Source organism: Drosophila obscura, unplaced genomic scaffold, assembly GCF_018151105.1.
Source record: "Drosophila obscura isolate BZ-5 IFL unplaced genomic scaffold, ASM1815110v1 contig_150, whole genome shotgun sequence".
In the NCBI taxonomy this organism is placed as follows: Eukaryota; Metazoa; Arthropoda; class Insecta; order Diptera; family Drosophilidae; genus Drosophila; species Drosophila obscura.
Window position 1 is genome coordinate 4,582,832 of NW_024542736.1, and position 23,900 is coordinate 4,606,731.

Sequence of the window (23,900 nt, forward strand, 5' to 3'; positions counted from 1 at the left end):
AGCATTATTTATGTGATTTTCTTCAGAAGTTTCGCCGGTTTTCCAAATTTTTATCCTGAAACTATGTCAAAACATGGAGGTGGAGGTGGTAATCAACGCAGCAACGCGCATAAGAAGCGACAGCCCCAGGTCGCCGTGGATGAAGACAATCCCATAGTCCAGGCATTCCGAAATTATTCGAGTGAATTAACCATGAAACAAGACCGACACGAGAGAATTGTGAAGCTGAGCCGCGACATTACCATCGAATCCAAGCGCATCATATTTACATTGCATTCGATTGATTCGCGCAAGCAGAACAAGGAGAAGATTTTGGATGAGGCCCAGCAGCGTCTGCAAAAACTGATTGAGGTCAACTTTCGGGCCATTGCGTTGGAACTGCGCGACCAGGATGTGTACCAGTTCCGCAATGCGTACTCCGCTGGCCTGCAGGAGTTTATCGAGGCATACACCTACATGGAGTATCTGTCCCGCGAGGACAGCGACGAGACGCCCAAGAGTGTGTCTGACTGGCAGGCCTTGCAGTCGGTGATGCAATACGTGGAGGATCCCAGCAAAGCCAAGGACGAGGGAGCATCGGTCGAAGAGACTGACGCTGCTGAAGCCGAGGAGCAGGCCAAGAAGTTTCAGTTCTTCATCGATCCCACAGAGTATGTGCTGGGATTATCCGATCTAACCGGTGAACTGATGCGGCGATGCATCAATTCTCTGGGCAGTGGTGATACGGATACCTGTATGGAGACCTGCAGCACCTTGCAGATGTTTTACACAGGGTATGCAAGGCACAAGCCAGGCCCTAAACAGGAATTTAAATTTAAAACTATGTTTCATTTTTTCTCAGCTACATCAGCTTGAACTTGCAGCGTGCTCGGGAGTTGTGGCGCAAGATCACCACCATGCGACAGAGCGTCCTCAAGGCAGAAAATGTCTGCTACAATGTAAAAGTGCGTGGCGGCGAGGCAGCCGTTTGGGGCTCAAATTTCGACCAAAAACCTGCTGAGGATGTCGACGAGGGCTTCTACTAATGTAATCAATTTAATCTATAGAGTTAACATTATTATTATCCAACGGCTAAGCGCTATAATGTACTATAACATTTTGTATGTACAGCTATCAATACATTAATTAGGCCAGACCCAGGCCCTCCTAATCGTAAACGTCATCATTGATGCGCTGGCTATCAAACTCCAGCTCATCCTCCTCGTCGTCATCATCTACGTCTTGGTCTGCGCCTGGCTTATATTCGAGATCATCGTCATTATCTCCTCCGAATGGATCATCCTCATCTTCTTCGTCGCTATCGCCGGTCGTTCCCGCCTGCCGCACCTGTGTCTGGCGTTGACGCAAACGATTCCGTATGTTCTGAGCGGAATTAACTAGGCTGCGCTTTAATTCCGCTGAATCTTACTTTAATTCTGCTTTTGACTTACAATCTGGAGGATGTGCCAGCTGCTGAAAGTGCACTGGATTGCGACGGTAGCATAAGTTTCCAAAGGGACAGGGCGGTGTACCGAGCGGTGGTGTCGGAAAGTTGGGCCGCGTATAGTCCGTATCTCCCGGATGAGCTTCAGCATTGCGATGCGCTGGATTACGTCTACGAGTGAAGGAAGGGAAACTGCTTTATTTTTAATCCATTTTAAATGTTTTCGAATTGTTTACCTGTAACAGCGAATGCCGAAACGGCATGAAATGCGAGTGGTGCTGGAGGACACAACTGGTGCATCATTTGTCGATTGCCCGTTGCTGGTGTCAGGCTCCGTTTTTACCACTACCGCTGCGGGGGTGTTTCCACTATCTGCAGGTGCTACTGTTACAGGACAGCCACTTGTACTGGCAGCTGCTGGCACTCCATCATCCCCGTCCACTGGCTCGGCTTTTATCTTGACAGCGTTAGGCGCGCTGGGCTCGGGCTCTGTTTTTAAAGGTACAGGCATAGGCATTTCCTCATCATCGCTGGGCTCATCTTTGACTTTTGTGTCGTCCTCGGACTTTATGCGCTTCCTTGGGCTTCCTTCATTGTCAGTTTCATCGTCATCTTTGGCGCCTTCTGTCGACAGCTTCCTTTTCGCAGTCTCCTGCTCTGTACTTGATGGCTTGGCCTCTGCAGTTTTGTCCACAATGGCATCGATATTCGGGAGTTCATTTTGGTTGGGAGAAGCCATTTTTTTAACGAATGCGAATGGTAAAATAAAGTCCAATAACAATTTTTTCAAATGATTTCACAACAACGCAGCGGACAAGTCTTGACATGTATTTGTGGTGTTTTGCAGCACTGCTGACCAATAGCGATGAGCGATTGGACCAGATGTTGCTCATATATCGATTTCGATTGACACTAATATCGTTAACTTTGTCATACCTAATTTTATATGCGCTACGCTTGCGCGTTACGGCGTCTTTCAAAATTGTTTTTATCCAACTAAATGGTCTTAAAAACGCTCGATAATGCCAGCCAGCATTTATTAACAGTGTGAAAATATGATAATGCTAATGTCTGGGCATTTAACCGAGCAGTTAATCCTTGGAAAAAGTGTAACAAGATTCGCCTGGCCTGCCACTTCCTCCGTGTATGTATTGTAGTTGTTGCTGCTATTTGATTACATAGCGCGAGCGCAGGAGAGCGAGTGAGAGCGCACATCTGCTATTACCAAAAAGGGGCAGCAACAAACCGCATTCCAGAGAGCGGACACGACGAAACCAGCATCAATGAAAAAGGTGCGTTAAGAGACTGGAGCAGCAATGAAGATGTGTGCCACGATCCACCACTTTGTTACCGTTTTTCAGTGACCCGCAATGCATCACCACCATCCGCCATTGCCCATAACGGGCACTGCAACTGTGGCAGCAGTGGCAGCGCCAGCGACTGGCAATCCATCAGCATCGCCAGCCGTGGCATCTGGCTCGACCGCGGCGGCATCCACCTCGAACGTCCAGCAGCAGCAACAGCAGCAGCGGCGGCGCAAAAAGCGTCCCAATTACAACTACAATGGAACCCGCACCGTGGAGGTGCGACGGGGCTACAATGGCTTCGGATTCACCATATCGGGACAGCAGCCATGTCGTCTGTCGTGCATCATCAGCAGCTCGCCCGCCGAGCAGGCCGGCCTCCGATCCGGCGACTTCCTCATCTCGGTCAACGGACTGAACGTCTCCAAGCTGCCGCACGAGACGGTGGTCCAGTTGATCGGCAACTCCTTCGGCAGCATACGCATGCAGATAGCCGAGAACTACTATTCGGACAGCTCGGACGAGGAGAACGCCAATGCCACGCTGCAAATGCAGCGCAGTGCCAGGGGCCAGCTGCTGGCCGCCAGTTTGCGCCACAAGCCGCGCTTCCTGCATCACAAATCGAAGATGCATCGACTGCGCAATTCGCCACAGAAGAAGCTTCCGCCGGATGCGGGGGAACCAAAGCCAAAGCCGAAGCCGTCACCGCCCACAGATCACTCAACGCTGCGGCCCGTTCTGGAGGATGCTCCGCTGGCGAATCTCGCTGGAAAATCGGCGGATGTGGCCAACGTGAGTGCCATGGTGCGGGCCGTGGGCAGTGCGGCGCTGGAGTATCGCGTGATTGTGGGCTATTTGGGCACCATCGAAATGCCCAAGCAGATCTCGCACAGCTCCAAGCTGCAGACGGTGCGCTCCTGCATACGGAAGCTGCGGCAGGAGAAGCGTCAGCCCACCATAGTGCTCATGTGCATCACCCCGGACAGCCTTACGCTGCAGAGCGCCAACGGGGGAGTGCTGGCCACCTATGCCTCGTCGCGGCTGAACTACGTGAGCTCCTCGTCGGAGAGCGAGAATCGTTTCTTTGGCCTGGTCACCAGCGCCGTGCACAACACCCAAATAGAGGAGGAGTACGAGCCGAATGCAGGCAGCGGCGGCCAACACATCAGCATCTCGCACAGCTGCCATGTGTTTGTGATCGACACAAAGCTGATTGATCACGGCCAGCATCTGCAGCGAGCGCACGAGTTTCGGCTGCAGTGCACCAGGGATCCCATATCGAATCTGTGCCTGGAGTTCCCCAACAACTCGGAGTACGTCGTGAATCTCATCCGGAGCATGTACACCATGCGCATCTTGCCACCGGCCAGTCGCAGCCATCAGCCAGAGTATGAGGCAGCTGCCGGCGCTGCGGTCGCCGGTGCCGCCGCCCACTCCCCGCAGCCGTCGAACCACAGTGAGATTTCCACGACCACCTCCAACTCGGACTCGGGCATTGGCTTCAACAACGACTGCACCAACATTTCCGATCGCATTCTGGTCGTGGATTTCCTTGGGGCTGGAGCAGCGGCCGCAGTGCATCCGCCGGCAGCACCATCGCATCCGGCCCCAGCCCGACCGCAGGGAATTGTGGGGATGGCCGACAATCGTTTGACCGTCCGGGCCATGCCCGACCCGGCTGCGCATCAAATGTCACCCTCGGACAGTGCCTCGCTGCGTCGTCCCAATCTCTTGGCCAGCTTCAACCTGATCAAGAGCCCGGCCACAAATCTCACAGCCACACGATCCTGTGACGATGTCCTCAATCTGTTTGTGGAAGACTCGCCGCGTGCCCTGGCTGGTGTTGCCTCCATGGATGACATATCCCTGCACTCCACAGCCCCATCGTTGGACGAGCAGCCCCACATGTTTGTCCATCCCTCCTGTGTGCCGCGCAAGCCACGCCGCTCGCTGGCCCTGGACCCCGCACCCGCAACCCCGCACAAGCTGAGTGTCCAGGTCTTTGGCCAGCCCGGCTCCCGACACTCGCTGGGCTTCGAGGCCATTGACAACATTCAGTCGTCGGCCAGCGTGGCCTGCATCGAGCCACCGATGGACACCTGGGCCAGCCTGCAGAATCTACACAAAACCCCCAAGGATCGGCAGAGTTTGTCCGCATCCTCATCCACACAATGCCTACTAGAAGCTACCAACAGTGAACCAGATCTGGGGGTGAGTCGAGCAGTTTTGCTTTATGTTTTTATCACATTGGGTTCTACTTATTACAACTGTAGCCCCCTTCCCAATCTGTAAGCGGAAATGGAATATTGAACTCCAATTGAACTCATTGGGGGAGATATATGGAGACCCTAAAACTTTTAAATCTTTTCCACTCTTAAAAAAACTTTAAACTGTTAATGCAACAATGAAACATATATTATGGATCTTATCTAGTTGATTATGAAAAATCATTGCACTGGACCTATCTTTCGTTTGTTTGTCAACCCTACGGTTGGTTCTATATACTCGTGGAGTTCGAGGGAACAAAAGTTTAAATATTTTCATGAATATTACTTGTCAGAAGTGGTTCAAGAACCGCTATATACTCGTAGATTTATAATTTAAAATGTGCCCCCTTTTTGGGCCGCTGTTCTCACCCTCGTATCTCTCAGAGTCGTTCCTGTGGGGAGCAGCACCAAAAATATGTTTACCTGGACGCTTGCGCTCCGCTAACTGTTACCTGAGAGCTTCTTCCCCCTCCTCTGCCGAAGCTTATCGCTCCGCTCCACTCTCTGGGCCCACAAAGATAAGCGGCCAGAACTCTCCCATACCCATACCCACACACAGAGAAACACACCCATACGAGTACTACTCGTACAATCAGAATCACGTCCCGCGTCCCAGAGTCGGTTGTGGCGTTAGTGCCAGAGTAATATTTTATTTCCTTTGTCAGTGGTTTCATAGTGTCTGCCGGGTCTCCAGTAGTCGCAGTGACCGCTTTGCCAATGGCTGCAATGGGCAGAGCGCTCCCATTGTCCAAGATCCAATATCAATAGCCAACAATTACGGATTTATAGCCCATTTACTGTAACAACGTTCTAGCCGGTTCGGATCGGATCGGATTGGAGCTCTGGCTGTGACTTCGCTTCGATTGTTTGCCCTTATCGTATGGTGAGGGAGCAACGCGTCATAATTCGATGTGTGATAAGAGCGGAAATCGCGTACGACTGTTGTTGTTTTTTTTTTGCTAAAAATAAATTGTGCTCCCGATGACGTCAGAGGCGCGCGTAGGTCACGACAGAGAGATAGAGAGAGAGAGAGGAGAATGAACTGGGATGGGATGGGATGGGATGGGATAGGGAATGATATGAAATGGGACGGAACGTCGAGCTTAATTCAATCTAAAGCAATTAACGGCCTCGATGTATGGTGCTGACCTTTTCGTTTCGCCTGCACAAACACACACACACACAAACACCTCTCTCCCTCTCCCACTCTCTCCCGCTCCGGCAGATAGCGCTTACGTGGGGTGTACTGTACAGTGTGTATATGTGTAAGTGTGTGTGTCTGTTTTATTCGTAATTTTAGTTTGATTTCTGATTTGACAACACGCGATTTTTCTGCCTCATTTTCATTTTCACTTTCGCTGTGCCCCCCGCTGTGTCGGCCGGTTTACAATTTCGATGATTATTCGATTATTTATTTTATATATTTTTACAATTAAAAATAAATAAATTTACACACACACCACACACGAAAAGTTGTTCCATAAAAAGTTCAGTGCAAGTTCAAGGAGCCCCCGCAGAACAGAACAGCGTCAGCGTCATACAATAAATGGCTTCGAAAATAAAAGTATATAAATTATAAAAAAAACAAATAAGACAAAAAAAAGGTGTACAAATTGCAAGTTCAATTGTTTAAGCAATATAAAAACAACAAAAACAAAACAAAAACCAGCTCAATGCAAAAATGTCATTTCGAGAACTCGTTTGCGGCCTGTACTCGGAGGAGAATGCGGTAAGCACACATGAAAATGATATATACACATAAATATATAGTATACACAGCTCAAAAGATCTCTTAAGATTTCCATCGGATGACTGATGTCTCCACAGAAAAACTTTGTCAAGCGTTTGGTTTTCTTTTTCCTCTAGAAATAGGCCTAGCCCCTACGGACAGGGGGTGACTGAAACTCCTATTGTGGGAAATACTACTAATGGAGTTCTCGGTTTCTTGTACTGCTGTGTCTCACACTTTTATCAATTTTGATTCGTATCATACAACTCACCCGAAAACTGTTTACTTGGAACTAGAAATACAAATAGAGAAACAAATAATCACAAAAGAATGTGATGTAGGCTGGGTGGATTCTCTGTTTACTCGTGCTTAAGCACGTTCTTAGAACTTCTACTTTTATAATCGCCTGCCCTAGATAAAATAGAAGTACATACATACATACCTATGCTATGTATATGACATCAATAAACTTCAATGATGAAATGTTTCTGCTTTTATAGAATGCAGTGGGATCTCCCACAACTATTCAGTTCCATTGCCTAGATCTCAGGGTGCTTATTGGCTTAAAATTCCATTCTTATGCATAAATTCTAAAAAATGACCGAAGTGATCTGAAAATTTCCATTGCAATGAAATAATTGTTGACTCTTAAAAGTTATATAGAATTCATGAGTGCTGTCAGAATTTCTGGTTTCAAGTGGCATTCCCCTCCTACCATTATATTATTCTTTGGCACGCAATCCCAGAGAGAGAGGTCTGGTCTGTAGGGCCGGCTGTTCCAACAGGTTGACTCTTTGTCTATCGGCATTTTGGCGGTAAGGCAACCTGAACGACGATACGAACCACACTCTGTGGCACATGCCGTCACAGGTGCAAAGGAAGGAAGCAAACAACCCTCGTGCTGCCATAAAACAAGGGAATGCGAAGAAGTTGGCGAGGGTTGAGGAAGTTGCCTCAAATGAACGTTACTTTGCTTCCTTCCTGATCTCCGCTCCAGTGGCCTCCAGGGGCAGCGTCATGGGAAATGAACCTCCATTTGACTTTAGTTTTTATCAACGTGTATTTGGCAGGTTGATTCTTATTTGTAGAACAGTAAGCCACAGCGCGCAGACCGCGGCCTCTATCTGTGACTTCGGTTACCATTACCAAAGAAACCAAAAACCGAAAGAACTAAACGTATTTCATAACGTATTTGCCAGCTGACGCTGTGTGAATTAGGAGACCTCTAAATACCAGATATCAACCACGAATTCGAAGAGATACATAACCATAGAGACTCGCATGTCAAGCAGAGTATCTAACAAATACGAGCACACTCTAATATTTGTTTAGTCATTGTCTCAGACGAACCCTCAGCCCCAGAGTCATTCTATTTTTGATACTGGAAATTCCTTATCACCCAAAAGGAAAACAATTATTATTTATTTTTGAAATTCTTGAAATTTAGCCAAGAAAAACAACTACTTGGGAATGTTTTATGGCCACAGAAGAGAAGATTGGAATGAATTAATGAATGAAATAAAATGAATTTGAGATGAAGCTGTCCAAAGTACGTCAGACATTTTTTTGCTGCTAATAATAAACACCTTGGTCTCCGCTCCAGGCACGTAACCTGCCAATTGATGATATGACCAGAGCAGTTGTCAGAAAGTTGGCCAAAAAAAAAAACCCAAAAACCAGACAAGAAACAGAGACTGATCCAAGGGTAGGGGGATAAATATATGAGTATTTATGAGAACGAAGGGGATGCTCTATGACAGGAGTTTCCTATTATCTTTAATAGTTTTAATTTCCCTAATATTGTGAATCTTATTTTAATGAATATATCGAATAAAACTCAATGTCTCATAAAAACTATAAAGAATGATTAGTCTTTGGAGCAATAATGATGTTTGTTTAGTTGCTTCAAGAAGTTGCTCTCTTAATTGATTAAATGCTTTAACTTGATTTTAACCATTAAATTGTTAGATAGTATATTATTAATTGTCTTTTTTTTAATCTAAAGTTTAGCACACGAATTTTGATTATGCCATTTAATGAATCGATTTAGAAATTGATTTATTGCTTTGTTGAGAAGAAAAGTGGCAGCTGCTTTCCATTGGGCTTTCTATGCTGAATTTTGGGTTCACAATAATCTATTAGAGTACAATTAGGGGCTATTGTCTCAATAGATCCTAGAGCTCCTCTTAACGTCCCTGCTCGAATCATTTGGAACTCCTGTTGGAATGAGGGAATAAAAACAAATTTGGACTTCTTTTGTGCTCCACCCACTTTACTTGTTTCTTAATTCAATATTTTAGTTACGGTTAAAATGGATGTAAAATAGTTCTGAAAATCAATAAAAATCCCCCTCCAGAAACAAACTATGGGAAATGGTTTTCGAGTGACTCATCATAGCGAATACTACTAATGTGCAGGGTATATTTGTCCATAAAATTGCCTGCAATTTCAGACTTAAATATTGCGCCACAACCATCGGTGGCAAGTGCATTCAGAGAGAGGGGGAGCAAAACACCTGACTCTGCGTATCGGTTTCCACCCTGCTGCTGGTTCTCGGTTTTTACTGCATAGTCAATAAATGACTAATGGATAAAACAACAACAACATTATAGAACAGAGCGAAAGCAGTGGAAACCGCTTTTGTAAACCGCCCCTGTGTCAGTACCAGTGACAGTGCCAAGTGGCGTTCAAAAACGCGCGCACGCGCTCTCTGTCTTTGTCTCTCGCTTGTGGGTTCTCCCTTTTGCCACTGGAGAGAGCCCGGCCAGCTGCTTCTGCTTCTGCTGCTCAGCCGCTGTTTCAGCTGCTTCGTAGTGTGGTTGTTGTTGGCATTCACCAAGAGCCAAGTTAACAATGAGCTAAGCATTGACACCGGGGCTCACAAACTCTGAGTCAGTCGCCGAGCGCAGTTCATTTCGATCAGTTCGATCAGCAGCAAACGTACGCTGCTTAAGTCGCGAAAGTTATTAATAAACGTACATTATTTACCTTACCGGAACGACGACCCAGACCTGAATTTGTGTATGTCTAAAACATCAGGCACACACACCTCTCCCCACCTCCCCCACCAATCACACACCACACACTCCAGACCCCATCGATTCGGATCCATCAGAATCAATAGCCCCGCAAAAGAAAACAAAAACAAGTTCAATTTTTGCAGTCAATTGAACTTTTGGCGGCCTGATCCCAAAAATAGATCCCACACTCAATAACAAAATATAAAAAAAAACAAACACGCGATGAATCCTGGAATTTTTTTGGTTCGTTTTATAAACTCTGTGCAAAAATTCCATTCAATTACGAACTTAACATGTTGTTATGCCGCAAAACATTCCACTCCTGAGCAATTGCCTTGATATGGCAGAAACAGCAGAGAACAAAATCAAACAAATAAAATGTTCAATCTCCCTATCGACGTCATAGCTAAAATCACACGAAATTCCCCAAACCCAAGATATTGAAAGCACACAAGGGGAGAAGAGAGAGATTTTGCATAGAAATCGTATGCAAACCGCACTCTTACATAATTATAAGAGCATACGCAGAAACGCTCGAAAATGTACACAAAACGCACTCGAAACGTTCAGAATGTATGGAGAAAAACGCGCTCAAAACGCGCAAAATTCGAATGCAACAAAACGCAAAACGCACAATAAACGCGTGAAAAGCTAGAAAACGCAACAAAAACGTATTAAAAACGCACTCGAAACGCTAACAAACCGCTCACAAAACGCCTGAATCTAAAAATACTCAAACAAAATTTGGGCTTTGGTCAAATATTTGCCCTATGAATCGGCGGTAATTTCCCGTTAGACAAATTTGATTTATGCCCGATCGATGCGTGGGTGTGTCTGTGTGTGTGTGGTTTTTATAAACTTTTCAGCAGAATAAACAATAAAAAAGTGAAAATATCAACAACAAAAAATACCAGAAGTGCAATTAAAACGCAAAGTATCCGCCAACCCAGAACAAACTCTTGGGGAATTTTTAGCCAGAATTGATAGCCTGCCAAATCGACTGATACTCCTCTTCCCCACAGTCTTCGAGAGAATCCCACTCTGCCCGCAGCCCTAAGAGACAGCACCAACCTCTTCCCGAGAGAACAGACAGCCAGCCCCCTGCGGGTGTGTCTTATTTATTTGGCTAGGCTGTAAAGGCGAGTGTTATTCCACTTAAAGATCGAGCAATTGGCGAGCCATTTCCACTTAAATGCCAAGAATAGTAGATCTTCAGAATTTTCCAATTTTTTGCCATTCATTGGAATAGCCGCCAGATTTATTTCCACGAATCTGGCCTAAAAAAGAAGATGGCCACTTTTATGGACAGGGAAATGCAATTGTAATTAATGATTCCGATTCCGATTCCCTCTCTTAATGATGTCACACTTTTGTGGCGCAATAAGTGAGGAAGAGGGAACGAGTACACACATCTATCTTTGATGTATACCGATTCGATCGGATGAGATCTCTATAGAAGTTAGTCACAAATTAATGTGAAAATTGTTGTTGCCTGCAGCCTCATAGCATGGCATCGTACCGCATTGCTCGTGACGTGATTGGAGGCAACAATGCCCGAGCTTTCAGTTCGTAAATGACGTGCGGGGAGATGAGATTCGGATCCGAGAGACTTTTCCGAATCGCAACACTGGACTGTGTGGCTCATGCGAGTGATAAGGGCGACGACTTTGCTTCAAGTTTCTCTAGAAAGGGTACCCCGCCCCCCTTTTTCTTTCTGGTCACGATTGTCGACACACTCTCCTACAGTTATTTTTTGGGTCTTAAGCTTCTATTTACACGTGGATTTCTTCTACTTTTGATACTCAAATATTGATAAGAAATTGTTCGTTATTTACTGTATTTGGAGCTCTGATTTTCTTTAATGGTTTCTCGTGACCTTATTCTATATATTGGCTGGCCATAAACATAATTCCTTTCGCTTCGATTCGAATTTCTTTTGTTTGGATTATGATTTTTCATTTAATTTCTTTTTCGTTTTTTTTGCTATTTCTGCGGACTCGGGGGAAACCTCGTGAGCTGCACACAACAATCCCCACACATCCCACACATTTGATTGCGTAAACCGAGTCGCACACTCACTCGCATCTCTCGTTATGGCCACGATTAAGTGACGCACACCATTCGAATCCGAGAAGGAAAAGGAGAAGGGAGGAGAGTAGGAGTAGGTGGAGACTTCCATTAGAGAGAGAGAGACGCAGAGTCGCAGACCAAGTGACAATTTCCGTCACGTCAGTCCAGTCCCGTGCCCCTCCGCCGACTCTTAATCAGAGCTTGGGGTTTGCATTCTCCCTCCAGTCATTCCAACTCATTCGATATGCAGGGCACGAGTCTCGGCCAGGCCCCGAAGAAAGCAGAAAGCAATAAAACACACAGCCAGCACAGATAGCTATCAAATCGAAGCTTAAAATACCCTGGCATATCCAGCAGAATAGCCAGCAGAATGGAATAGTCATTGCTTAAGATCAGCAATATATCTTTTGAAATTAAGGGAATACGAAAGAGTAGCATAGAGGAATATTCTGTTCGAGGAAACTCTAAACCCACTTAAAGATTTAATATCCTGCAATTCCATTAAGAAACCTGTGTAAGGCGATAAAAAAGAAATGGCAAATGGCAAAATGTGAATAGGTGCTTACTCAACCCCTTGGCTGTCGCCATTGATGGCTTTGGCTGTGTCTCAATTGCGCAGGCGCCCAGACCACGTCCACACGTCCATCCATTCCTTTCTCAACGAGATTCACTGGGAAGCACAGAGAACAGTTCTGCGATTTGCATGTCAGATGGAAATGGCTTTCCCCCTTTCGAATTTCCACTTGTTTCCATGTGTGCGAGGCCATTCGTTCGCCAAAAAAGTTTACCTTTCGATCGCCATTTGGCTAGAAAAATTCAGTCGAATGCGAACCGTCAGGCAGCGCGAGCGTGTGGCCAATACTTTGCGTTTTAATTGCCAGAAGGAAAGCTAGAAAACGTGTGTTTAACATTTCGCCCAATTACCCGTATCCATTTAGACCGGAGACATGAACAATCGCAGTACAAATTCCACAAGAATACCCGTAAAAACAATAAGCAACAAAAGCAACACCGCATCAAGTGCCGGTGAATCCATATCCAGCATGGTGGAGCGCTTTGTCCAGTCTTTGAGTCAGCTGAACGACTCGGGGACCTTCGACAGCAGCTTCGAGATCAAGCGGATCCAGCAGACACCCAAGGGACAGCATCAGCATCCTCAGCATCATCGTCATCGCTGCCTCACGGAGCTGGATCGCGAGAATCTGGCGCGATTTGTGCGCGAGTTTGAGGAGCGGCAGGCGAGCAGCACCCCCAAAGCGAAGTCAAAGCCGAACAAGAGCAGTTCCCCCTTCATTTGCCGCAAGGCGAAGGAGATCTATCACAGTGCCAGCGGCAGACGCAGTGCATCGCCACAAATAAACATCAGAGAACCCCAAGAGCAACAGCAGCAGCAACAACAGCAGCAGAAGGACGAGGAACAGCGGATGCTGGCAACCCGAAAATACGCCGAAGCCGAAGATCTGATGCCACCGCCCATGGCGCTGGCCCGTGTCCAGGCGGAGCGTCGCAGCTGCCGCAGTGCCGCCCGTGTGCTGCAGTTCTTCAGTTCGGCGGCCAAGAGACGCTCCTGCAGCCGCAAGCTGAGCGAACCGGAGCCCGAGAGCAGGGCCAACTCTCCCGTACTTCTGCGCGTGAGCCCCGCACATGAGCTCGGCTGCGTGCCACTTTCTGCAGCAACAGCAACGGGCGCCAGTGGCTCCGAGGGCGAGGACGAGGAGGATGAAGAGCACGACGATGGCATCAGTTCGGCCAGCTCCAATATCACATCCCAGTCGGGTGGCTCCAACAGTCGCAACATTTCGCCGGACTCCTCGTTCGAGATGCATGCCCCACTGCTGCCCAGGTTCAAGGTGACGCCACCGCGAGCCGTCTGCAAGGCGGGTAAGAGTGCGGCCTATGAGTTTGCACGCTTCCTGCGGGGCTCCTTCCATGCAAAAAGAGCCTCCGTGACGACGGGACTCCGCCGCTCGCTCAGCGATCCGGATGCAGTGCAGCAAATGGACTTCAGCAAGCCCCCCGTTCTGGGCGATGCCACCAATGTCATTCGCGTGAGTCACTTTTAAGATCTCAATGCACACTCCAGCAGCACGTCCACGTCCACTTCCATGAAGGAATCGAATCGCATCTCATTCGGTTCGATTGTCCACCAGCTGGCGGCAATCTATTCCACTGTTTACGCTCTCACTCTTGATAATTTTTTCACTGGAACCTGTGTTTATTTGCGCCCGAGTCGTCGTCCATCAATTCCTCAGAATATGGGGCCACCGACACGTCCCGTCCGTATGGTGGCACCTTGGCTTCCAGGGAACCCCTACCAAATCCAATTGGCTGAAAGATTCCCCCATGATCTTTATACTCCTAAGACTTTAATGTGTTTACCCGGCGATCACTCGGGATCGTTGGATCGTCGCTGCTGCACCTTAGATTACGCCATTTACTTATAGTTTACGAGCCTTGCGCACAATAAAATTCATTTGTTTGTAAATATTGTATATCCATCATCGATTTCTTCAAAGTGGAGGCCAAGTTCTGGACAAAATCAGGGGGAGTGCTAATTGAGGAAAGAAATTCTCTAAATTATGATGATCCGTTGCCTGTGATCGCAGAAATCGTTGAAGAGCAGATTTTCCTTGTGAATCAAGCAACACCAAGCCGAAGAATTGAAAGAGGAATACTCCCTATAGCGATGTTTTGGGATATTTCACAATACTTCCGATTACGTACATCTTTCAACGAAATCTTTCCATAGCTTTCCGTAGCTTTGATTGCATCATTTATATGCAAATTTCACTTTGAGTATCCCGTGGTTTTATAACACCTCCTGATTCATTCATATTTTATGGGTCTGCCCACTCTTAAGTACTCAGGCAAATTGTTTGCCATAATGACTTTCTAATGGTTGCTATTTTGTATGGTCAGCGCGTGCCACATTTCACTTTTCAAAATTCACATATTTACGCGCCCGTTTTGGGTGAGTCGTCGTCGTGAGTGCTGCGCTGCGGCCTACACGATCATCCATATCCATTCATCAATAAAGAAATTAAGTAAATACTGTTCTCTGCGGGGACCGGGCCCAGCCCCCATCTTCAGCGTGGTTCAGTCGTAAAAGAGTTTTTCGGGCAGTTGTAAAAATTCATTGAACAAACACAATTCAGTTCTTCCGCTTGTAGCATTCAATTCAGAACACGCATATGACCCGCATTGCCATCCCATAAAATTAAGGGGGAAAAAAACAGAAGCAACATAATGCCGGATATATTTAATTTAATGCACAGCCAGCACACACACACGCAATTGTTCAACAAAAAAATGTGAAATTCTTGTTGCATTTTGGGGGGAGCGAAATGAGCGAAATGCGAAAACGGAGAAGCAAACTAGTGAAAAAATGTGCGTAAATTGAGGAAAATAATCCATATTCTTTCTGTTTTTTTTTCTCATGGAAATTATCTAAACAAAGCATAAATAACAGTGAAATTATAGACACACGCAGAAATGAATTTTCTCTCTGGTATCTCTGGGCGTGCAACCCACGCCCCCTGTCTCTGCCTTTGGATATCGGCAAATTACTTAATTTATCAACCAAATGCGCAGCAGAAAGCAGCCAGCAACAGCAGCAGCCCGCATTCCATTGTTCGTGGGGCATTTTCCGCCATTCCGGGCGGCATTTTAATTATTCAATTCCAATTGTCTGGCTCTTTGTTTACAGCACATTTTCGAATCGTTTAATTTATTAGCACGCGTTTTTGGCTATATTTAGCGCAATTTATTCACTCACTTGGTACGGCATTTTTCGCACAGCTACCGTTTGTCTTGTGGCCGCCTCATTAAGCGTTTTCCACTGCATACTTATATGGGCACTGGAATTGCCGCCTAAACAAAACATTTGTGTTAAATTGTGAAAAAATACACAGCGAATAAAGGTATGGGGGCCTTAGTGGCTTAATTATTTGACAAAGCAAAAGGCCATTTAATTAAAGCAAAGACAGAGGCAGCGCAGCGCAGACGCAGCAGCTGCTCCATGCGAAAAAAATGCGTCATGTGAGAGCGAGTTCGAAACTCGTAGTTCGAAATTCGAAGAGCAGCTTGATCAGCAACGGCAAGGTCTGTTAATTGAAGGTGAGGCATTGCTAAAGCGCTCTCTTACGATAAACAGTTTAAATTAAAATAAATTTAATTTAATTATGTGTGTCGCTGGCTGCCAAGTATATACATATGTACTTTTATATGTACAGATAATTAATATAAAATATTATGAATATATCTGCTCTGAGGGTAAACACAAATTGAGAGACTGTGTGGAAAAATAAGTGCCTCTAAGATCGTAAATGCCTTCCCTTCTTTTCATACACCCTTCATTTAGCCAGCTGTTGTGTACTGGCTTCTCTGTCGCGCACACACTCCCTTAATCGTTTTCCATCTTTATCACTCTCTGGTTGTCGCCGCTCTCTCTTGTATCTGTGTCTGGTCGTACGGGCTAACGGCTAAAATAGCGCCTCAGATCGTTCGCATTAACTGAATCTGAGTACGACGGGAACGACGCGGTGCGATTTTCGGTGCAACGGGCGAAAAAAAGTGTGTGAAAAAATAATACATACATCTGTACATTTGTATGTACAAACGTTGTGTGAATGGAATGAAGCCATTACCACTCGTATTTTGAGGCCAAAGAGCAAAAGTGTACAGTGAGCACAGCTCCAGCGACTGAATCTGATCGTGGAAAAGTGGAGTGACAAAAAAAGGCACGTTTTCGCTTTCTTGCATTACCCACGCACACATACAAAAAACTTGGCCAATACCACAATACACCACACCACACCACACCTTCTGGCAGAACCCGCTTGGAATACCAAAAAGAAAAATTTAAAAAAAAAGAAGAAACTGAAATTAAAAAAAAATAAAGCATAGAGAACGCACAAAAGCCGCGAGCACATTCATCCGTCGCCGGGTAGGTTCTGGCAGACCTACTACGGGTTTAACAACTCTTATGGTTAGTTTATCATTTGCATTCCTAATGGAACACCACCCCCACCAACCCGATGAGCAGTGTTCATTTTAATTTCAATCAGCCTTTGTCACAGAGAGGCCTCTCCTCAGATAAGATTCGTTTTCATTGTTGTGCTGCACATAAATACAGTCATAATATATGTGAGTGTGTGAGTGCTTGAATATACTCGTACGTATATGGATTGTGTGAACATATAAGGGTTTGCTGTATGATTTATCAGTAATTTCTTTGAATTTCTGGCACACTTCGGGGAACTTCTACTACAACCAACAACAGCAAAATCCTGTGATTGAGTCGCTTGTGAAATATATTGTATGCATATATGTATGTATGTATGTATTTCGTGTGTCTCTGGACATGGGTTGCCAAGACCTTTGTCGTCATATTTGATATCATATACAAGTATTATTTGCTTGCCATGAGTTCACTCTTTTTATCGTCTCGAATACTCGAAACACTTCCCAAGAAACAGATATGCGTGTTATTTGCTTGGACTATCTGCCTGGGGAAATATACTCGTGCCATACGTATACGTGCCATGTACGTGATATTCTGAAGTGTATGTGCAGACGCCTCCAATAGGAAAGTTGTAGATTATGAATGATAGCGCCATTCGGGCAAAAATGTCGAACCATCCAACCACTTGTTGAACAAAGAAAGAGCCCTATCCGAAATACTTTAGAGAGGTATTTTGAGCGGATTACTCGTACTTATAGATGGGAGTGTTGGGTGCTCACAGACAGCTTTCTCTATAATAAAACCCAACAGAAACCCTTCATTGACTGCTACTCAATTTTCCCTCATGTCCAGTAGACCATCAAATATTTGCTCTTTGCGGTTTCTTTGCGGTGGCTCCATCGACGACTGGCTCCAGGCTCCAATTACCAGGGCTCTGCTAATTAAGTGCCACCCCGAGAGTTGCATCCAAGCAAAGGCGACAGCTTGGCATTGCATCGCGTTGCATTACCCTCACACGAGTATATAGAATGTAAAGTACATGGCAGATAGAGGCAGATCAAGTTCATGTGGCCATCGACAGGGCGATTAGCCGCTTGGGGTATATAGAGAAATTATCTTATGGATAAATAAATAAATATAAAAAGAGTGGTAACCTGAGCCGTAAGCCATTGAAGATAATTTACTCGTGGGATTTTGTTTGTTTGTTTGTCTTGTACCGACTCTGTCCTCTCTCTGTTGTTTTCCGCCGTGGCCGCCCCTCAATGCAAACTCATAGACGGCTGGCTCAATGACTTGCTTGGCTTGACAGCAGCAGCAGTCGTCGAGGCTGAGAGCTGGGGCTGGAGCTGTAGCGGAATCTACGCCCATGAGATGATGACTCTAATAGTATGAAGAGAGGCAACAGAGTGGCCAGGGCAGGGCAGCGACCATGTAAATGTGAATGTGAATGTACCCACCATCATCGTCATCATAATCATCATCATCATCGCTATAGCTATAGCAGCGCAACCATTTCAGCACCGGAAAATGTCCAAGTCAGTGTCCACTGAAGCGGAGAAATATGCCGGGCCGTGGTCTGCTCGGCCGTTGTAGGAGTGATGGGTGGGGAGCGGGCTGTTGTTGTTGTTGTTGCACGAGGTTATTATAATTTTGACCAGATGTTTGCCAAAGCAGAAAGAAGAGAAGAGAGGATTTACGATCCCATAAAGTATACAAATATGTACATATCTATATATGTACATTTGCTTGATCAGCATAAAGCCGTATGCCTGTCTCTAATCTTTTTTCTGCTTCTGACTGATACTTCAAGATCTGGAAATAAATCCAGAAAGTTTAAAATGCAACGACCATTTTTCCCGTAGCTGCCATATTCCAGGGTATACCATGCTTCGATCTCACAAGTTAGCCTCCTCCCATGCCCGTCCCTCTTGCTTTTTGTGTGATTTCTTGGCGGTGGATGGGAGGCCGTAATTGTTGCTTACTCTTGCGTTTGGTTTGGCCGTTGCATTCCGTTTTCGCTGTTTAAATTCATTGTTGTTGTTGTTTTGGTTTTAGTTTTTGTTTTAGTTTCCTCTTCTTCGCTTCGCTCTCCTTCGCCTCGCAATGTTTTCTTTCGATTTCTTTGGAGTCTGCGCTGCGGAGTCGACAATTTGTGAATTGGCTGCCGTTTATTTATTTTAATTATTTTCTTTGGCAAATTGCTCATTTCCTACTTACTGAATGGCTGTCCTCGAGATCTTCCCCACCCTCGCCCTCGCCCCATGGCTATTGTTTGGCAATCAACGCTGATTTATGCGCCGGTTTCGCTGCGTTTTGCTGTTGTCGCATTGTTGCTGTCACTCAAGCGGTGAATGTACATCCCCATCTGTCTATCCATCTTTCCATCTGTCTGTCTCATGTTTTGACAGTTGTTACTGTACATAAGTGTGTGTGTGTGTGTGTGTGTTTGTCCCACTCTGGCTAGTTGTTACTTGAGGATGTTCGTGGATTTTGGCAACATTTGTGATGCTTTCCTAAAATGTAATTCTTATATTTTTGTATTAGGCATTTCCAACCTAAAAAAAACAAACCATAAATAAAAATACATTATACAAAATATAAACACCTAAGGGTATCTAAAGCTTCGACTCTGAAAGCTGTCTTTTTCCCTTTGGGACATTTTTGATAATTTGTGACCCTCTAAACAAAGGGGCCACAAAACACAAAGCCCCAAATAATCTCAAGTGCTCTTTAAGTAGCTTCTAAGAGTTTTTTGTATATCTTTTGACCCAAATTTACATTTATGATAAATATATTTCGCTCTTATCATTGAATTATTCATATTTGTTGCGTCATAAGAAATGCTTGCTGAGATGCTCTCCGCAATTGGGAATTCTTTCGTAACCATGCCTCAGAGAAAGCTTCCAGCTAAAAGTACATACATACATATGATATTTCAATCAATCTATTATTGTATGGTATGTATGTGTATTTGCCCTGTCATCTGTGTATTCCCCTAAATTGGTAGCCCGTGTGTCCCACGTATCTCAAAGGCCACACAAATTGGTTTCTATTAATGAATGAAAATTGCTCTTGCCCCTTTATGGATGAATGAATTGTTGTTTAGACTTAAAAACCAACCGGAAATGTTTCAAATTTTCTCTTTTATCTATGCACGAGTAAGTATGTATGTGTGTGTGTGTTACGATCCACACACGAATACTCGTACGAGTGTGGAAGTTTTTTTTTTGGAGCCCCCGAGTGAGTTATGACTTCTGCGAAAACCGAGGCTGTAGCTTGGATTTGGAGAACAAACGAAAACGATGGGAATTCATTAATCTTTGGGAACGAAAAGCTATCGGTGGGAAATACAAATACAGTATAGAGATGGAAATGGAAACGGAGATGGAGATGGAAGGAACACCCCTCTTCTGACGTCTCTGACAAGCGATTATCGTTCGTTGCAAGTGCAGTAAATGGAATGGCAACCGCCAAGGGGGAGGGGGGGCAACATCATCAGCATTTACAGAACTGGAACTCAGACAATTGAGGGGCAGGGGCTGGGGCAGGGGGAGACAGAGTTCAGACTTCAGTTGTCAAGGGGAGGAGCTGCGGACTGTGGACTGCTTGCTTGTTGCATGCGTTGCACTGCACAAACACAAACAAATTTATGAGCTAACTTGAAAGTTCAAAAGTTTATCGTGTTTTTTCTGTCTGACCATGATAATGACGGAGGCCTGTACGTAGTAGATGGAATGGAGTGGATTACTCACTCGTGTGTCTACAATTTGTAGTTTTCTTTCCAAATTGCCCATGAATTTGGTTGTTCTGTTCTTTCACTTCCACTTCACCTGCCACTTCCTTTACTTGTAACCACTTTATTACGCCCGAAAACAACGCTTCAAATTTTCATGTATTTTCTTGTGTTTTTTTCTCTACACAGAACCGTGCTCTGCCCGCCAATGCCTCGCCCTTCCGCCGAGCCTGGGGTCAGTCTTCATTCCGTACACCGCGCTCCGACAAGGTGGCCAAGCAGCTGCAGCCCCACCAGCCGCAGTCGTCGTCATCGCCGCTGGTGAGACGCACTGCCTCGATGAACGCCTCCGACAATGATATGTACATCAAGACCCTGATGCTAGACGACCTGAAGACGTCGGCACGGAGCCAGCAGCAGCTGAGCCTGCTGCAGGTGCCCAAAATCCTGACCACGCCGGCGCCACCCTCCACCATATCGGTCAGCGCGGAGTCAGCCGCCGCCGACAATCTACCAGACAATGGCAGTCCCAGCAGCTGGGGCGGATCGTTTGAGCGAATGCTGCAGGATGCCGCCGGAATGCAGACCTTCTCCGAGTTCCTCAAGAAGGAGTTCTCGGCGGAGAACATTTACTTTTGGACCGCCTGCGAGCGCTATCGCCTGCTCGAGTCGGAGGCGGAGAGGGCCATCCAGGCGAGGGATATCTTTGGGAAACATTTGGCGAACAGCAGCAGCGATCCCGTCAACGTGGACTCCCAGGCTCGCAATCTGACGGAGGAGAAGCTCGCGAGTGCCGCTGCCGACATCTTTGCGCCCGCCCAGAAGCAGATATTCAATCTGATGAAATTCGACAGCTACCAGCGCTTCATACGCTCCGATCTCTACAAGAGCTGTGTGGAGGCCGAGCAGAAGAACCTGCCCCTGCCGTACAGCGGTGCCGATCTGGACGAGCTGCTGAAGACAAATTTTCACTTAGCTGCCTCCTCAAAGGTGAGTGTTTTCGCCTGAAATCGATTGCCAGAATGTTCACTAAATGCAGGATTCCCCTTCTCCCTTTTTGGCAGCTCAAGAAGTCGGTCAGCAATGCCGAGGATCGACGCCGTAAGAGCCTACTGCCATGGCACCGCAAGACTCGCAGCAAGTCCCGCGATCGCACGGAGATCATGTCCGATCTGCAAAGCAGCGCTTTGATGCCAGCACCGCCGTTGCCGCCACCTACACTGTTGACCAGCGCCTCGCTGAAGATCGCCTCGGGCCAGAATTCGCTGAGTGATCTGCACAGTTCGCGGTCCTCCCTGTCGTCGTTCGATGCCGGAGCGTCGGGCGGCCAGGGAGCCAGTGCGGAGAGCGTGTGCTCGCTGTGCCGGGTGATCCTAACGGATGGAGCCACCACCATAGTGCAGACGCGTCCCGGGGAGACGGTGGGGCAGCTGGTGGAGCGGCTGCTGGAGAAGCGCAACCTCGTGTATCCCTACTACGACATTGTGTTCCAGGGCAGCACCAAGTCCATCGATCTGCAGCAGTCGTCGCAGCTGCTGGCCGGCAAGGAGGTGGTGATCGAGCGCCGAGTGGCCTTCAAGCTGGATCTGCCCGACCCGAAGGTGATATCCGTGAAGAGCAAACCCAAGAAGCAGCTGCACGAGGTGATCCGGCCCATACTGACCAAATACAACTACAAAATGGACAACGTGCAGGTGATAATGCGCGACACCCAGGCCCCGCTCGACCTCATGCAGCCGGTGACGATGGCCGATGGCCAGCGGCTGCGCATCGTTCTGCTCCAGGATTTTCAGTCAGGCGGCGGCAGTAACATGCCGCCGAAGCAGACAAAACCAATGAAGCCGCTGCCCTCCACGGCACAGGGCCAGCTGGACGAGCTGACGAACAAGATGTTCAACGATCTGCTGCAGAGCAAGGCGGAGGCGGCGGCGGCGGCCAGTGACAGGCCCAAGCCCCAGCCCAGCGATCTGTGCTCCATGAAGTCCAACGAGGCGCCCTCGGAGTGCTCATCCTCCCTGTTTGAGCGGATGCGGCGGCAGCAGCAGCAGCAGCAGCAGCGCGACAACATTCCTGGCAGCAAGCTGCCCAAACTGAAGAAGAAGTCCACAAGCAGTCAACATTCCGAGGAGGCAACGACCAATCCCTCATCCTCCTCTCTGGCGGTGGCAACGGCAGCGGCAGATCCCAAGAAGCCCATCATTGCAAAGCTGAAGGCGGGCGTGAAGCTGCAGGTGACCGAGCGAGTGGCCGAGCACCAAGGTGGGTAGCCGTAGCCCCCTGCAGTGCCCCTTGAACGAAAACCAATAGACTAAACACGATTCCATTCTGATTTCACAGATGAACTACTCGAGGGCCTGAAGCGGGCACAGCTGGCGCGGCTGGAGGATCAGCGGGGCACTGAGATCAATTTTGATCTGCCCGATTTCCTCAAGAACAAGGAGAATCTCAATGCAGCCGTCTCCAAGCTGCGCAAGGTGCGGGCCAGCCTGAGTCCCGTCACCGGCAAGGTGCCGCCCAGTCCCACAGAGATACCGCAGCCGGCGCCACGCCTCTCCATCACACGGAGCCAGCAAGGGGCGGGGGCGGGCAGCCAGCAACAAGTGTCGCCCATGAAGGTGGACCAGGAGCAAGAGACTGAATTGCCTGCGGAGACGCAGGATCAAATGGAATTTGCCAAAGCGCCGCCGCCGTTGCCGCCAAAGCCAAAGGTGCTGCCCATCAAGCCATCCAACTGGGGAGTGGCCGTGCCGCAGCCAGTCGGAAACTACTGCAACAAATTCTCCCCCACCAAACAGGCCCCAACCTCACCCTCGGCAAAGACTTCCGCGTCCTCAGCGGCCTTTGTCAGCAAAATTCCCCTGGACATTGGACGCAAGACGCTGGAGGAGGCGGTGGCGGGAACGCGGTGCGCCTACCTGGACGAGCCCAGCAGCAGTTTTGTGTGATACTTCCTGGATTCCCACCGGGGAATACCATACCCCGCGAATGGAATTGGCATTGTTTTTAACTGGTCCTGAAATGCTTATGTACATATTATATCTGCACTATTTATTGATACCCGAACTCTCTCCCTCTCTCGCTGTTGAATGAATGTCCACCAACCATACCAACCATGACCATGAGCCTTCTATGTAATCTATAATAATTAGCAACCATAAGCCTTTAGCTTTAAACCTTTTGTATAAATATACAACAAACATATGCATATAAAACGTTGAAATTTGTTATTTCTAGAGCTATATTTTATGGATAGATGGAACACGAGGGAGAAGTTCTCACACAGGTATACCAAGGCACACACACTCGTATTTTAAATAGAAATTCCATAACGTGGCAAGTGTTTTGCGCTCAACGAGAAAACTGAAACAGATTTCCCATTTGCCGAATATAA

At 47.0% G+C, this 23,900-nt stretch overlaps 3 protein-coding genes across 8 annotated transcripts; 2 read left to right on the plus strand and 1 right to left on the minus strand.

Annotated features, from left to right (window-relative positions):
• On the plus strand, positions 1–1,150 carry LOC111068063 (translin-associated protein X). Its single transcript, XM_022357417.2, has 2 exons — positions 1–773; positions 842–1,150. Exons 1-2 carry the CDS (start codon positions 64–66, stop codon positions 1,023–1,025), a joined length of 894 nt encoding a protein of 297 aa, XP_022213109.1. The 5' UTR covers positions 1–63; the 3' UTR covers positions 1,026–1,150.
• LOC111068070 (aprataxin and PNK-like factor) lies at positions 1,030–2,511 on the minus strand. 2 transcript variants are annotated; one of them, XM_022357428.2, is made up of 3 exons: positions 1,660–2,511; positions 1,431–1,594; positions 1,030–1,376 (listed from the first exon to the last, which is right to left on the minus strand). In XM_022357428.2, the coding sequence occupies exons 1-3, from the start codon at positions 2,160–2,162 to the stop codon at positions 1,147–1,149; spliced, it is 897 nt and encodes a 298-aa protein (XP_022213120.2). In that variant the 5' UTR covers positions 2,163–2,511; the 3' UTR covers positions 1,030–1,146. The 2 variants fall into 2 exon arrangements, with proteins under 2 accessions (XP_022213120.2, XP_022213125.2); XM_022357433.2 differs by having other exon boundaries at positions 1,271–1,362.
• Positions 2,399–23,715, plus strand: LOC111067968 (regulator of G-protein signaling loco). 5 transcript variants are annotated; one of them, XM_022357316.2, is made up of 5 exons: positions 2,399–2,715; positions 2,785–4,938; positions 20,699–21,499; positions 21,574–22,768; positions 22,847–23,715. In XM_022357316.2, the coding sequence occupies exons 2-5, from the start codon at positions 2,794–2,796 to the stop codon at positions 23,452–23,454; spliced, it is 4,749 nt and encodes a 1,582-aa protein (XP_022213008.2). In that variant the 5' UTR covers positions 2,399–2,715; positions 2,785–2,793; the 3' UTR covers positions 23,455–23,715. The 5 variants fall into 5 exon arrangements, with proteins under 5 accessions (XP_022213008.2, XP_022213037.2, XP_022213022.2 ...); XM_022357330.2 differs by lacking the exons at positions 2,399–2,715; positions 2,785–4,938 and adding exons at positions 9,628–9,744; positions 12,752–13,861; XM_022357345.2 differs by lacking the exons at positions 2,399–2,715; positions 2,785–4,938 and adding an exon at positions 6,590–6,723.
• The last annotated feature ends 185 nt before the right edge of the window (positions 23,716–23,900 follow it).